This window comes from Lissotriton vulgaris, unplaced genomic scaffold (genome assembly GCF_964263255.1).
Source record: "Lissotriton vulgaris unplaced genomic scaffold, aLisVul1.2 SCAFFOLD_271, whole genome shotgun sequence".
Taxonomy (NCBI): domain Eukaryota; kingdom Metazoa; phylum Chordata; class Amphibia; order Caudata; family Salamandridae; genus Lissotriton; species Lissotriton vulgaris.
In genome coordinates, this window is record NW_028242776.1 from 671,712 (window position 1) to 686,072 (window position 14,361).

At 40.2% G+C, this 14,361-nt stretch overlaps 1 protein-coding gene across 2 annotated transcripts in view; it reads left to right on the forward strand.

The window, feature by feature from the left end:
- LOC147668845 (serine/threonine-protein phosphatase 4 regulatory subunit 1-like) overlaps nucleotides 1–14,361 on the forward strand; it is a 365,836-nt gene that overhangs the window by 211,660 nt on the left and 139,815 nt on the right. For both annotated transcript variants that reach the window (XM_086948406.1, XM_086948404.1), the window contains 2 exons: nucleotides 913–1,020; nucleotides 11,087–11,152. In XM_086948406.1, coding sequence (XP_086804532.1) covers nucleotides 913–1,020; nucleotides 11,087–11,152 — 174 coding nt within the window. The remainder of the gene's footprint in view (nucleotides 1–912; nucleotides 1,021–11,086; nucleotides 11,153–14,361) is intronic.

The following is a 14,361-nucleotide window of genomic DNA, read 5'->3' on the forward strand; positions in this document are numbered from 1 at the left end:
ACTCTATTTGATCATCGGTCACTCGCTCTGCGGCGCCACTTTGTCCAAGCCAACATCTATTATCTTCGCTTGGAACTTCGAAATACTTATATAAGCCCTGAAGAAGTCCCCTTTGTATGGTACAAAACGCGTCGGCTGTATAGCTGTATGGTGCTTCATTTCCCTTGAATTAAAATAAAGAAATGAAAATGAGGAGCCACACTATCCGTGATTTATTGAAACTTGTGAACTAAATGTTTAAAAATTGTGGTGCACCTGTGCTGTTGTAATTTATCTACCAGGTTAATTTAGGGTTGGCTTATGCCTCGTGTTGACAAGAATTATAGTTTCTGCTTGACCAACCTTGACACCTCAGTCATCCAACAACCCAATTTCTTACAAGAGGTAAAAGGTAAAATATGAGTGTGCTAATGTCAGTAACCTGTAGTACTAATATGACATGGATGTTATTGGGTTTGTGAGGTGCCTTAATATAATTACATTTGTTGAATACTGTTGAATTGGGTCATTGGTCTAGGGTTGATCCTCTTTGGAAACGATTGCACCAACTGTGATGATATTAATGGTTGGTGGTCAGCAGTGGTAAACCGGCTTATTCAGCTTTGAGGCAGAACTAAATGCCCAAATGACTTTGCTAGACTGTTTATCATATAGATTTATTTAATGTTGTGATCTAAAATCTGTAAATTATTCCCGGCATGATGATGCAAAATATTAATGTGAATCTCTGAATTATGTCGCTCACTAATTCTAGTTACAGGTTAAGTAACTTTTTTAACTTTAACTTTCCTTTAAAAAGTCTAAGCAACATTTAAACAGACCAAAAAATAACATTAAAAAACTGTTGAAAAAACATAGATAAAACGCATAATCCTTGTGCGTAATCTTCTGTTTTATTTTGTTTTGTGTTAGATTATTTGTAAAATGACTTCCATGATGAGCCGAGATACTGTGGAACAGATGCTCCTGCCTCGTTTCTGTGATCTGTGCAGTGATGGGAAATTATTCCAAGTCCGCAAGGTTGGTATGAATTGTTTCTCTGATTATTTAAAATGATGCTAAAAATTCACAACATTTGCATGGATTCAGTTTTTTTACTATATATATATATATATATATATATATATATATATATATATATATATATATATATATATATATATATATATATATATATATATATATATATATATATATATATAATATTGTATTTAAGATATGTGGGTATCACCACATTGCCAGTGCATAGCAGAGTCTAGCAAAAAATGGAAGCAATCACAAATGGGGGTCATAGATACCATATGGGCCGCCTCTGTTAAGTAGTTCATCAGAAAGACCCTGAACAAATGAACTATTTTGTGATGGATGCGGTACCCACAAGTAAAAGCACTGAGGGAATTGGAAATTAAATATATCATTGGTCTGGATTGCAGAATACCCAGTGGGTTAAATTATGATGAGGAACTATAATCTTGTCTATAGATTAATGATTAGAATAGGATAATGTATACAGTGTGTCCAGTTAGGGAAAGAGAAGGGATACAAAAATAAGAATAAAAGAGAAAAAAAAATGAAAGGATTTTTTTTTTCTTCCTTATCGTTGGTTCATTTACTCTCTGGTTTTAGAACATGAGCTGAAACCTGATCAGTTTACCAATGAAGACCATACAAAGGCACTTGCCGAAGATTTTGGAGGGGAAAGTAAAATGCTTATTTGATATAGACATTAAGAAAGTAGCAATACTATAATAAAACAAGCATTTGCAATGCAATCGATCTCCCACTTTTGAAAGTTAGAGCTATTGGCGTTGAAAATGACAGGCTCTATATACCATGTCCACCATTTCGCGAAGTCTTATAAGTACACTCCGAGACATTAACTCCCATGTAGAAAAAAATAAACATCAGAAAAACATTTATTCAACATCATCTTGTTTTTCTGCTGCGCTAGTTGCTCATAGAGTGTTAGATGAATGGCCGTTTTCACCTAAACTGTGATTTTTGCGTTCAGCGACCTTATGGCTGGTATGTTAGTTGATTCCAGGTTTGTTGCTCATTGCTGCATTTTTTAGAGTTATTCTCCAGTCATACCTTAAAGAATAAAGCTGTTGCTAAAAGCTACAAATACACTAGATAGTGTACCGTTTTGTTATCTATGCTGACTGAACTTACCTATTTCAACAGTTTAAACAAGCCATGGTATTTAAATAGTGTTGCAGATGGCTTGTGGAGATAAGGATACCACAAGGGGACAGTTACCTGATTGGCTGCTGTACTGGGTGTGCAGCATTCGCCGAAGTGTACTAACCGTCGAGTATTGTTTTCACTTAGTAGGGAAGCAGTGTGGTGTGCCGGGTAAGGGTGCGAAAGACTGTTATGAGCTCTCGCTGTGTTGTGGCACCAAAGTCTGGCTCGGAGCACAGCATTCTGAAAGATTATGCAGACGTAAAACGAAGCTGTGTGGTGCACTGGGTGAGGGGATTGGAAGAGTGCTCCGAGCTCTCACTATGCTGTGCCAGAAGTGTAGTGCAAAAGGGAAAGCATGCGTGAAGACACAAAAGCGAAGGTGGGAGTGGGGTTGGAGGCATGCAAAGGAAAATTTAAAATAAATACTGTCATTTGTAACAGGTGAACGGTAGTAACAGCTGAGCGACAGAAGATAAAGCGCTGCGCTCGTGAATTTGGCGCCGCTCTGAGGGTTAAAGTATAGTTAGTCTTTTAATAAAATGGAGGCAGGTGAGTTGTCGTGCAGAACATACTGTTTGGCCGCCACAAGAAAAGATACACCTTGTGAAATGTAAGCAGGAACAACATGGTAACCTTAACATGTTTACACTTATTATTTATAAATGACATGAGCTTGAAGGGAGGGGACCGGAGAGTGCCAACGTCTGAGTGTTTCTTTTCACTTCGCTGGGAGCAGTGTGGTGCGCCGGGCGAGGGGGGGGGGAACTGCTCTGAGCTCGCAACGTGCTGTGCCACCGAAGTCTGGCCTGAGCATGGCATGCTGAAAGATTAGACGTCCGTAAAGCTTGCGCCGTACAGTTTGAGTCTCTGCGTCATGATAAAAACGAAAAAAATGCCACTTCAATAACAAGCTGATTATAGTTGGGCAAGCAGTGCGGTGCAGAACAAAAGAAAGGTGCCACCATACTAAAAGATAAAGCGCGCTGTCAGTGTAAAACAAGTAAAATAAAAAACCTTGTCCACTGTGCGACGGGGGAGATGCAGCATGCCGAGGAGCAGCTTCAGTTTGACAGCTGAGAACAGTCCTTGGAAGCAGAGACGGATGTTGTCGATGACTGAGGTTGTAAGGAAGGAGGCGATACTCGGCGGCGCCCATTGCTCGTCCACGGATCCCAATTTATTGTGCAGCCACAACCCAGTGTCGCTCTCCCTCATAGACGCCATCTTGGAACAAGCTCTCGCGCATTCCTGACGCTTATATTGTATTATCTCTGTACTGATAAACATAGTGCCTACACGGAGTAATGAAGGACAGAGTGTCACGCCGCCAATAAAAGAGCCAGTCCTGGTGGGCGGGGCTTAAAGTGGACAGCGGCAACAAGAAGGGATTAAAAAGCCTCCTTCATAATAGAAGGGCTGCGTTTAGCAGCAGCTATGACGCCAGCCAATGGAAAGAAGGGGCGGGGCTTCAAGTCCCTTTCGGAAACCGTATTGATTTCAAGAGGCTCTCGCATGGCGAGAGCACCGCATGCGTGCTGCTAATGCCAGGCGAGACCTAAAAATAAAAAATTTGGAAATTAGATTATCGGTAACAGGCACTTGCAATTGAGTATTAAGGTGAATTAACTATATTTTTGCATACAATAATGAATTGCTAATTTACTAAAAATATGAACTGTATCTAAGAAGAGTAAATAGTGGATGAATGATTTAAAATATTACAATGAATTTAAAAATCGCACTTTATTTAAGAAGCAGAAAAAATGTAATGTGATCAAAGTCTTGCTTCTCTGTTCATAGATTCCTGTATGTAAATGGAACGGTATGCTGCGTACATGTCATGTGATCAAGGCCGTCTATGCGGCTAAAACACGTTATGAAGGAAGGCAAATAAAATCTGAAAAAAGAAAAACACATTTATGTCTGCTCAGTTGTGGCTTGGAGATTGTCGAAGCAAACTAAGGAGTGACATATATTTATATTTTATATATATATATATCGATATATAGATATACACCTTCTTACCTTACATATTGTGCACTTTAAGGTAAAAATGAAAGGAACGGCTTACTCTGACATATCCGCTTATGTTCAGGTCTGACCTATTATTGATGTAGGTTGAAAGTGCATGTATAGCTCACTAATCAGTGAATCCACTGAGGTTTCAATGAACCTGATGTGTATGTGGTAAGTTAACAGACATATCAGTAGTTAAGCCTGTGTTTTATGGGTGCTGAACTTGATGCGATTGAGAGGTAAAGGGAACTTAGTAAGACACTTCAGTTGAGTTGGAATGGTAGCATGCCATTCTCACTGCACTTGTAGTTAAGTGAGATCTGTGGAGTTCGGGAATTAAGTAAAATCTAAAGGTCTTTTACCCTTCATCTGATAGAGCTGATGATCATCACATATTTCATTTTCACTAGGATTGTCATTAAATCTGTTTTTCAGCAGATTTAATTTCCATTATCTAGAAAAGGCATCTTTCTACCATTGACAATACCTTTTAAATGATAGTCTGCTGGTGACTTTTATGTTTCTGTGAAAGAGAAGAACTCACCAATGCAGGATTTAACAGGAGAGACCAAGAGTGGTGATGAGGTATGCTGCGTTGATTAGAGCACATTCTAACACAAATATATGTAGTTTATATTTTTAATATGTATATTATGTGTGTCACAAGAGATGTGTGTATAATGCCAGTGAAAACACGTGTGCCACAAATGTTGTTTAGGGACGATGTAGTAATAAACATACATTACAACTGCCCAAACAAGCTCCAAGTCATGACTTGTTTATGTGACTTCTCCCTTAGTTCACATTGCACGTTGGCATCAGCTCCACATTCTATTTTTTTTCTGTCATCTAGTTTGGACATGTTCTGTAACAACTCAGAGATCAACTTGTTCAATGTGGATTTTTTAGGCCTAAGTATTCTACGCCTTGAGACCAACTGGAGAAAAATCATTGCGTGCGTTTCTCCCACTGCTACACCACTTCTCTTCGACTGACTGCTTTGCGTTGATGCCCAGGTAGCTGACACAGCCCTGTTCTACGACTCAGTCCAGTCCTCTTAGATATCTGCGAAGCTCAACTCGGAGAATGCAGTCTCTAGGGGATGATGGAATGCACACCTTTTCATTTTTGTTCATGGTACAATGCTGAATATCCATGGGCGAACTAGCAAGGTGCGTGCAACCTACCCCTCTTCTTTGACTAGAAGAAGTCGTCCTGGGAGTTCTGCCTCAGTTTAAAAAGACTAGGCTACCGAAGGGAAAGGCGATGGGCATGCTTGAAAAAACAGCAGCACTTCTAGTCTGCAGATAACTCTGGCTTAGAGCCTCACTTAGCCAAACTATCTAGATCATCAAGGCCAAGGTGCTCACGCCCACGGATCCAAAAAAGTTCAAAGCTTCTCCAAATAACCCGCCTTCAGATAGAAGCCAGGTCCTCCCTGGTGCTCTAATTGTTTATACAGCAAGGAAGTGGGCATTTGCCTAGGCAACTTGAGATCCCTCCCAAGATAAGAAGAATAAGCTTCTCAGTGTTGTAGGCAAAGCGTGGTTGGTGTACCCACCCATTGGCGAGTCTGCAGTTGAGACATGATAGATAGCAATGGTAGGAGATGGAGTCTCTATTGCAGAACCCTCTTTTAAAGCTACCGAAAAAGAGATGAGGAGCTAGTAACGGAACGAAAGATAATTTCCAGCGCGGTTCCATTGCACACTGGGCACCGTAGATATACTTATCCTAGTGTAAATACGAGCATCTTGTTCCATCACCCCAAATGGCTTTGTGTCTTCTGTTTTGTACCTGAGGTCCAGCAACACCTCCTTAACATCTATTTTGATGGGGAACATCTTGTTGGTCCCCCAAATAGAAGAGATGTTTGGGAAAATGTAGGTGGCCATTAAGATTGCGAATCCATGAATGCCTTAGAGTCTGCCACACCAAGTGGCACTCTTCAATGACTGCAATCCACTAGCGGGAGAAATGCTACAGCCTGCGGCCAGGCGCAATCCTACTAGTGCTAAAATATGAAAACAGTCCAATAGCTTCCTGATTCCCAGGAAGGCAGAGAATACAGGGGCAACAACTGTAAGGACAGTGGTAGATGTAACTCTGCTAAAGAAGCATCTGCTCCCAAACACGGACTCTCCCACGTTTCTCTCTCCTCAGCAAATGCACAACACCTGTCAGGGGATTAAGAGATCAGATTGTTGGGTACTAGCATTTTATCAGCGGAGGTGCTGCCCTGAATAAAAACTAGGAAGGATACTTTCTATGTTTCACACCGTTACTGGCTCCACTGTATATTCATATACATCATCAAAGGGAAATCCAACATTCATTTCAATATACTTACCACTGCTTAATGTAAAAATGTCTAATTTATTCAATAAAATCAGTCATTCATCAGTCTATAACTATTCTCGGAATTAAAAATATACTGTATCCAGTATTGCCTTCATATAATACAATAGTGTATCAATTCTAAAAGTTTTTTTAAAAAACATTGTTCATATTTTATGCAACATTCCATCAGTATAAAATATCTCCCTAATACAGTAATGTAATATTTTATAAGAACAAATTTCTCTGATCTACACAATCAAAGAGCAGACGAATACCATAATATAAAAAGGAAAACAAATCTCATCACATGTTGTCAACTCAGCATGTCTGTGATATTGAATTGGTTCACCCCACCTTCTTCAGGAAAAAGTATTATAAGATATCATTTTATCTAAAAAGATAGAGAACAATATTCAAACACACAGTGATAAAAGGCAAGTTTACTTAAATCTGGCTCAGTGTGTAACTGTTATAATTCCTACTCGTCTTCCGTGCATTTACAACTATTCAAATTTACCCTCTTACAGGAATTGCATTTTTCCCCACTCGCATATTCACGTATCACATATTCATGAATCACCTCTAGCAGTTGAACATTCCTCAAAGTCATTCCTCGTTATTTAACAAAAAGGCTCTGAATTACTACTTTATAGCTCCCTCATGAGCCATTGTTCTTATTTTCTTTTTTATATATCTATTGTTGTTATTTGGGATCTAGGAGCTAATTAGTAACTTCCTATTATCAATGTTTCACATATATGTGATGTTTTCTTAACATACTGTAAAAAAATGTACACATATCTTTTCCCCTTCACTGACACATGTAGTGCGGATCTCACTTGTTTTATCTGCAAAAAAAGGGATAACTGTTCTAACTTAAAACTCACTGTAATAGTAACTCCACACAATGAATGGTGGGTTGCCACGTCAGACTTACTTTAGATATGTAAAACTGATCTTGTCATATTCCAAAGTGTAATTATTGAGTAATTGTACCAATGGTCTAAGCCGGAGTGTCACTTTCTGTCCGTTTCCTGTCCTCTTATCGTTGGGACAATATTCTACACAGGAATAAGATATATATATATGGTGTCACATGTTTGTTTATTTAAACCAATGATATGCACACAACTTGACTCGTGAGCAAGGGAAGTCTCCCGAAACTCGTTGAGTTACTTTTTTGTTTCCGGTCACGGAATAAAATCCTTTTTGATGCAACTCGAGTTCATGCTCTTTCATACTGCCTTGGATGCAAGGAATAAAGTATGGATTCTTGAATTGATATATATATAGCTTTGTTTTCTTATAGAAAGTTATATATCTCTCACTTATTTTAATCGATTACCTTAACTTCCTTATTGACTTACCTCCGTTTGTCACGGGTAGGATACATAGAAGGCAATCTCCCCTATGCTGCCCGTGTTGTTCCTATTGACAGGCATCCTCATTTCAATTTCTAATTATTTTCTTTGTGGTAATCTATGGGACTCCTAATTTGCGTCCTCCCTCTTGTTCCATTAAGTAGGTAGTAATTTGCGAGACATTGCCTGCCACTTAGCCTCTGTCTTTGAAATCCCATCAAATGCAGCTAGATAAACGGAACATTTCAAAGCCTTTTTATCGCTTATTTTCCTTCTGATTTTCAGCAAGTTTATTTTGAGGGTGCTGTAGCACACCAGCTTCCATTGCTCCCGTTGAGGCTCAGGCTCAACACAAATTTCCTCTGTAAGCTAAAATGATATAGCACATCTGTTTTTAATCCATTAATCCACTTAACCTTTTTTTCCCTCCACAACAATTGCCATGACTGACCTTATATGACTGCTCAAAGAGATAACCAGATGTGGTGCTAATCCGTCCACAGTGTCATCATTTATAGGCTAATCAAAAAATTTATTTTCACTGGAAAGTGCAGCGGATCCAGTACTACTGCGTCGACCACCACTGTGTAATATAATATAGTGATATGTGTGTGTGTATATATATATATATATATATTCACTGAAAAAACCATAGGTTTCACACCAGTTATAGTTAGGTTGAAATGTTACTCGCATAAAACCATTGAAATTCCCACGTTATAGTTAGTTGGACTCACTATAACTTGCGCGTGCAATGCACTGCTGATGACGTCACATATTACATCACTCATGACATGGTCAGTGACATCACTGATGACAACATCCTTGTGACAAAGTGGCAGACCTCCTATCAGCATAAAATAACCTTTGACACACACATTCAAAAATAGAAACTAACATTTTCTTAAAAAAGGAGAAACCAATACCAATTACAACAACGTATTAGGTAATTCCAACATCTATATACACATCCACTCATTCAGCAACAGTTCTATATAGTCACTCATGCATATACTTACTCATCATATGTACTCATACACCTATACATCCGGTTACACACTAATACTCATCCATATAGTTACTCACACACAAATTCACACATGCAAATAAACTATCAAAAAACCATTTACTTGATTATACTGCTATATACACACCACTACACATACTTCTACAGAAACGGAAACATATTTACTCTCTTAAACAATCAATTATACAAACACATACTCACTAACCCACCCATACACACAATCATCCACCCATACAGTCTTGCACACATGCTGTCTTCAAAATACATACAAATAGTGAGTCACTCATTCATGCATCTGTGCTCTAAGTAATCTCCCCCACCGAACTATACAGACCCTGATACTGATACTCAAAAAAACAACTAATAACCCATATACACACTCATGTAGCTACTCACCAACCCATGCAGCCACTTATACACAAAGTGAGACACAGATACAGATATTTAAATATTTAAACATTACTCGCTAATATATGTATTCACTAAGATACATTTAATAAGTCAGTTAACCAATCAATTTTACACAAATAAAATCCATTTAGACATTTATTTACCCATTTATTCTTCCATCAACCTTTAAATATACATATATAAAAAATATTTATTTTTCAGAAAGATACACATTCACTGGATGATGTCATCAGTGATGTCATTTGAGATGTGATCAGTGATGTCATTTGAGATGCCATCAGTGGTGTCATGAGTGATGTCACTGACCATGTCATGAGTGATGTAATATGTGACGTCATCAGCAATGCATTGCACGTGCAAGTTATAGTGAGTCCAACTAACTATAACGTGGGAATTTCAATGGTTTTATGCGAGCAAAATTTCCACCTAACTATAACTGGTGTGAAACCTATGGTTTTTTCAGTGAATTTAATAGGTTTTTTAAATGCTAATTCCTAACTATAACTGGTGTGAAACCTATGGTTTTTTCAGTGAATATATATATATGTATGTATATATATATATGTATGTATATATATATATGTATATATATATATATATATATATATATATATATATATATATATATATATATATATAATTTCTATGGCAAAATGAAACCCCTCATTTTGTTCCTTTTCAAATTAAATGTATTAAGTGTTACCACTTTATTCCAATCAAGATGACTTCAGGTGTGCCATACTTTTGTCATAAGTAAGACTGTTAGCGTTCTAGTTGTTCTTTAGAACACTCTGGGACATTCTGTCATTGGGCTATAGTTGGGCTACATCTGGCTGATATTTGGGCTACATTTGGGCTCTTTTGTCTCTGGTGGCCATCTTGGAGACTGCATATCAGAATTTTTTAAATGAAATATAAGAGGATTTGAGAAGTCACTCAAAATGTGCCCTAATTTTTCTTTCTTCAGCACTAATCATAATTTCTATGGCAAAATGAACCCCCTCATTTTGTTCCTTTGCAAATTAAATGTTTTAAGTGTTAACACTTTATTCCAATCAAGATGACTTCAGGTGTGCCATACTTTTGTCATAAGTAAGACTGTTAGCGCTCTAGTTGTTCTTTAGAACACTCTGGGACATTCTGTCATTGGGCTGTAGTTGGGCTACATCTGGCTGATATTTGGGCTACATTTGTTTTTTTTGTCTCTGGTGGCCATCTTTGGGCTACATTGGGCTACATTTGGGCTCTAACATATATATAGCCCAATGTAGCCCAATATATATTTTTTCAAAGTAAATTTTCGTAAAAACCACTGGAGCACATATCTTGAGACATAGCAAAGGCACATCGGGCTACCAGTCCCTACAATTTTGCCAAGTTTGGAGGAAATCCATTCAGCCGTTCGCGCTAAAAGTGAGGTTGACCGCCCTATGGAAATTAACATGGGGAAAACACGTTTTGGGACCCCCCTTTTATCTCGGCCCCCGCTTGACGAATCCCCCCGAAACTTTCAGGGAAGGACTAGAGCTCCGCGAGGCAAATTTGAGGAAATTTTCAGGCAGACTCGTCAACTGGTGCCAAAGTTATTCACAATAGAATTTTGAGATTTTGCATTGAAAAAAATCCTAACTAGAACTACCTACTGGCGACCGCCAGTAGGTAATATATATATATATATATATTAAACAGTAAAGACAAAGTCATGTTTTTGGAGTAATTGTGCTACCTTTATGCTACTCTTCAGGTTTGTGCTGCTAACTTTGGAGATGTCTGTAATGCAGTTGGACAAGAAGCCACCGAAAAGTACTTGGTATGTAAAAAATAAATAAAGTGCACAATAAACTAATTAAGATTGTTATTTTGTTTGTAATGTGTGAAATTGTACTGAAGCATGATGGGAATGGGAGAAAGTGATTAACATCTTACACGTCACCTGCAAACAAGATTTCTGTTGATGTTCAATAACTTTATAGGTGGGTAACAAAAATAATTGATCAGTGTCCTTTATTGTTTTAAAATGTATTTAAGTATTAGAGGATATTATCCTGAATCAAGTGGTACAAGGCTCAAAGGTTTGAAACTACTCTTTATCCTGCCAACACACTAGCATTTTCACTTACTGTACATTGTAGCAGACTAGGCACTCAGACACCCAGCCTCGTGCTTTTGATAATGTCAGCAAGAAGTCCTTCCTCAACCACAAAGTAGCCCTACCCCAGCCACATGCAACCATAGCAATAGCTCTCAGACGTTTGTGCTTTACAGATGCAGGTCCAGAACTCTTTTTCGCTATCAAATACATTTCTCATTACTTTCAACCAAAATGAGTTCAAATATCACCTTGAATGATCCTGAGGTTAAAGCACTATTGATAGTGTCACAAGACGATGACTTCAATCAGAGCTGCATTTCATCTGCATGTGGTGTCAGGGGTCCAAACATGGCCCCTAAGCCTCAGCTTCTTTACATCCATGATCTCTCTATCTGGAACCTTGTGGCAGTCCCTTTTACCTTCTTTAGGTAAGGCTTCTGAAAAGGACGGATCTCTCAAGTGATCCTGGTTGAAAACATGGGGGCCCTATTCCCTTCCACATTGGCCCAAAACCGTGTTTCATCTTCTTGAGACAATCACTGTGCCAGTACCTGCACCGTACTCCAAGCTGCCTATTGGTGCGATTTAGTCCTTGAAGTCCAACAAATATTATGCAAGTGCAAGAGCAGAACTTCATGCCTTCTTTGAGGTCAGTCCTCTGGTGGATCCCCTTTGAGGTGCAAATATTGCTTGTCTACAGGGGATCTTCTTGCCTCACTGATCTTTAGACATTTCCAGTAGAGATTACAGGTGCTTGGGGGAAAATGATTTGGAGGCTGATAACTTCGTCCTGCCTTATCACTCTGATGTTGGCACTTTCCTCAGTATGGTTCTTCAGCTATGTAGGAAGCTGGCTCTGTATATGGTGTACCACTAGGTGGTTACACCGTGCACAGAGTCTAAAGATTCCCCCAGAAGTGTACATGGCTCACTGCAATCTCAAAGTGCTCTATTTGTGGTAGTGTGGACAAGCAGCCTCAGGCCTAAGACAGAGGAGTGTAAGACGTTTGTTGTGCACACAATAACCGATGAATGAGTCACGACTCAAAAAGGAGATCTACTCTAATTTTATAAAAATAACCTATGTTTGAGTTTTATTTTAAGACCAACATCTTCGCAAAAAGGTAAGTAAGTTTTTCAGGAAAAATACTTTATTCTTTCAAAATTCGACAGTGCAATTTTCAGACTGTTCAATGTTAACCTAAGGAGGAAAACGACAATGCGGTTTCACGGATGAGTACCCAACTTACACTTCCAGTCTTTGTGGTTTACGGTAATCAGAGGGCAAGGTTCAGGTAAGTACAAAGTCCACACCACCAGCAGCACACGGGTGGCCTGATGCAGAGGTCAAATTCGGAGATGGGCCAGAAGCGTTTCAGTGGAGCTAGGGGTGATTGAAGCCACGCTGCTTGCAGGTAACTAAATCGTTTGCAGGGGCCAAGTATTGAGGGTGAGTGCAAGCACAATGGGGGGCCACAAGGCAGCACCAACCATACACCACCGGTGGCACGGTTAACCGGGTGCAGGGTACAAATCAGCAGCGGGCACCCAATGCAAGGCAAATGGAAATCTCGATCAGACAAAGAGGCTGCAGGCTCGGACCAGGAGGCTGGACGAAGGTGACCAGCAGCTGGGCAGGTAAGTAGAGGTTCTGGTGGACTTCTAAGTACCGTCAGCTGGCTTCCCAAAGTCAGGTGGCTGAGGATGCAGGGATGCCTTTAGGTGTCTGATTTTCTTTGTTGGTCACGGTCAGGTAGACCCTTCATGATAAGGCTGCAGGAGTCTTCGTGGGGCCAAGGAGAGGTCAGCCACCGATGTTGTTGAGGTCAGGATCACTGGGTAGACTTCACTGGCCAGGTGAGCCACTCAAACTCATGCTGTGTGTGTCTGGTGCAGAGTGGGCAGGAGTTGCGGTTCCAGCTGGATCTGGAGTCCTTGTAGTTGAATTCTTCTGAACAGGGCCGCTGTCCTCAGGAGATCTGATCTTTGTTGAAGGCAGTCTTCCTTAGGTTTGTGGAAGTTGCTGGCAACAGGATAAGCGTTGTCTTCTTTAAAGCTGGAGACAGGCCAGTAGGGCTGGGGTCAAGTCAGTAGACGTCTTCAGGCTTTGCTGCTCAGTGTTTTCTTCGTCCTTCGTAGGTTTCAGGAATATGAGGATCAAGTTTCAGGGGTGCCCCTAAATACTGAATTTAGGGGCATTAGAGGCACTCCCAGGTAGTATCCTTTGGGCTACTTACCTTTAGGGTGACTACACCCTTTGTATGTCCCCTCCCTTTGGGGAGGGGGCATCCTGTAACATTTTTGGCCAAAATCCTTCCATCAAACATGAAGGAATGTTTATGGAGAGGGGTCACTTCAGGTGTTGACACCTTAGGGGGGGGTCCTGGCTGAGAGGGTAGACACCTCTCCTGAATACTTATTTTCCCACTGACCTTGTTGCCAAAAGCTGGGCTTGGTCAAGGATGGAGGGCATCTCCACTAGTTGGGGGGCCCTGGCTAGCATTTCAATGGTCAGGAAGTCTTTGAGGCTCACCGTCTTGAATACTGTTACTCCTTGGTGTGCAGTACCTCCACCCTAAGCAGGCTTTGTATCTGAAAGAAACACGTTAGTATTAGATTCCTTACCTTAGAATATCCCCAGGCGTCAGTCTGGATCCGGAAACTTTTGCGTAGCAGTACCCCTGCGCGTCGGTAGGCGTCGTCTGCAGGCGTCCCCTGCGGCTCCGCGTCCGTCGTTGGCGTCGTGCGCCGTGATGACGTCGCTGGAGTATATAGACGCCGCCTCCGCGCGCTGACGTCAGTTCTTCTTTTTTCCGCGCCAGTTAGCGCAGATCCGAAGAGCAGTACTCCGGTCTTTTGACCTAGTTTGTTAACTTTCTGTAAATCTCTTTTTGGTGCCTGGTAGGATGCCCGGTTTCAAGAATTGT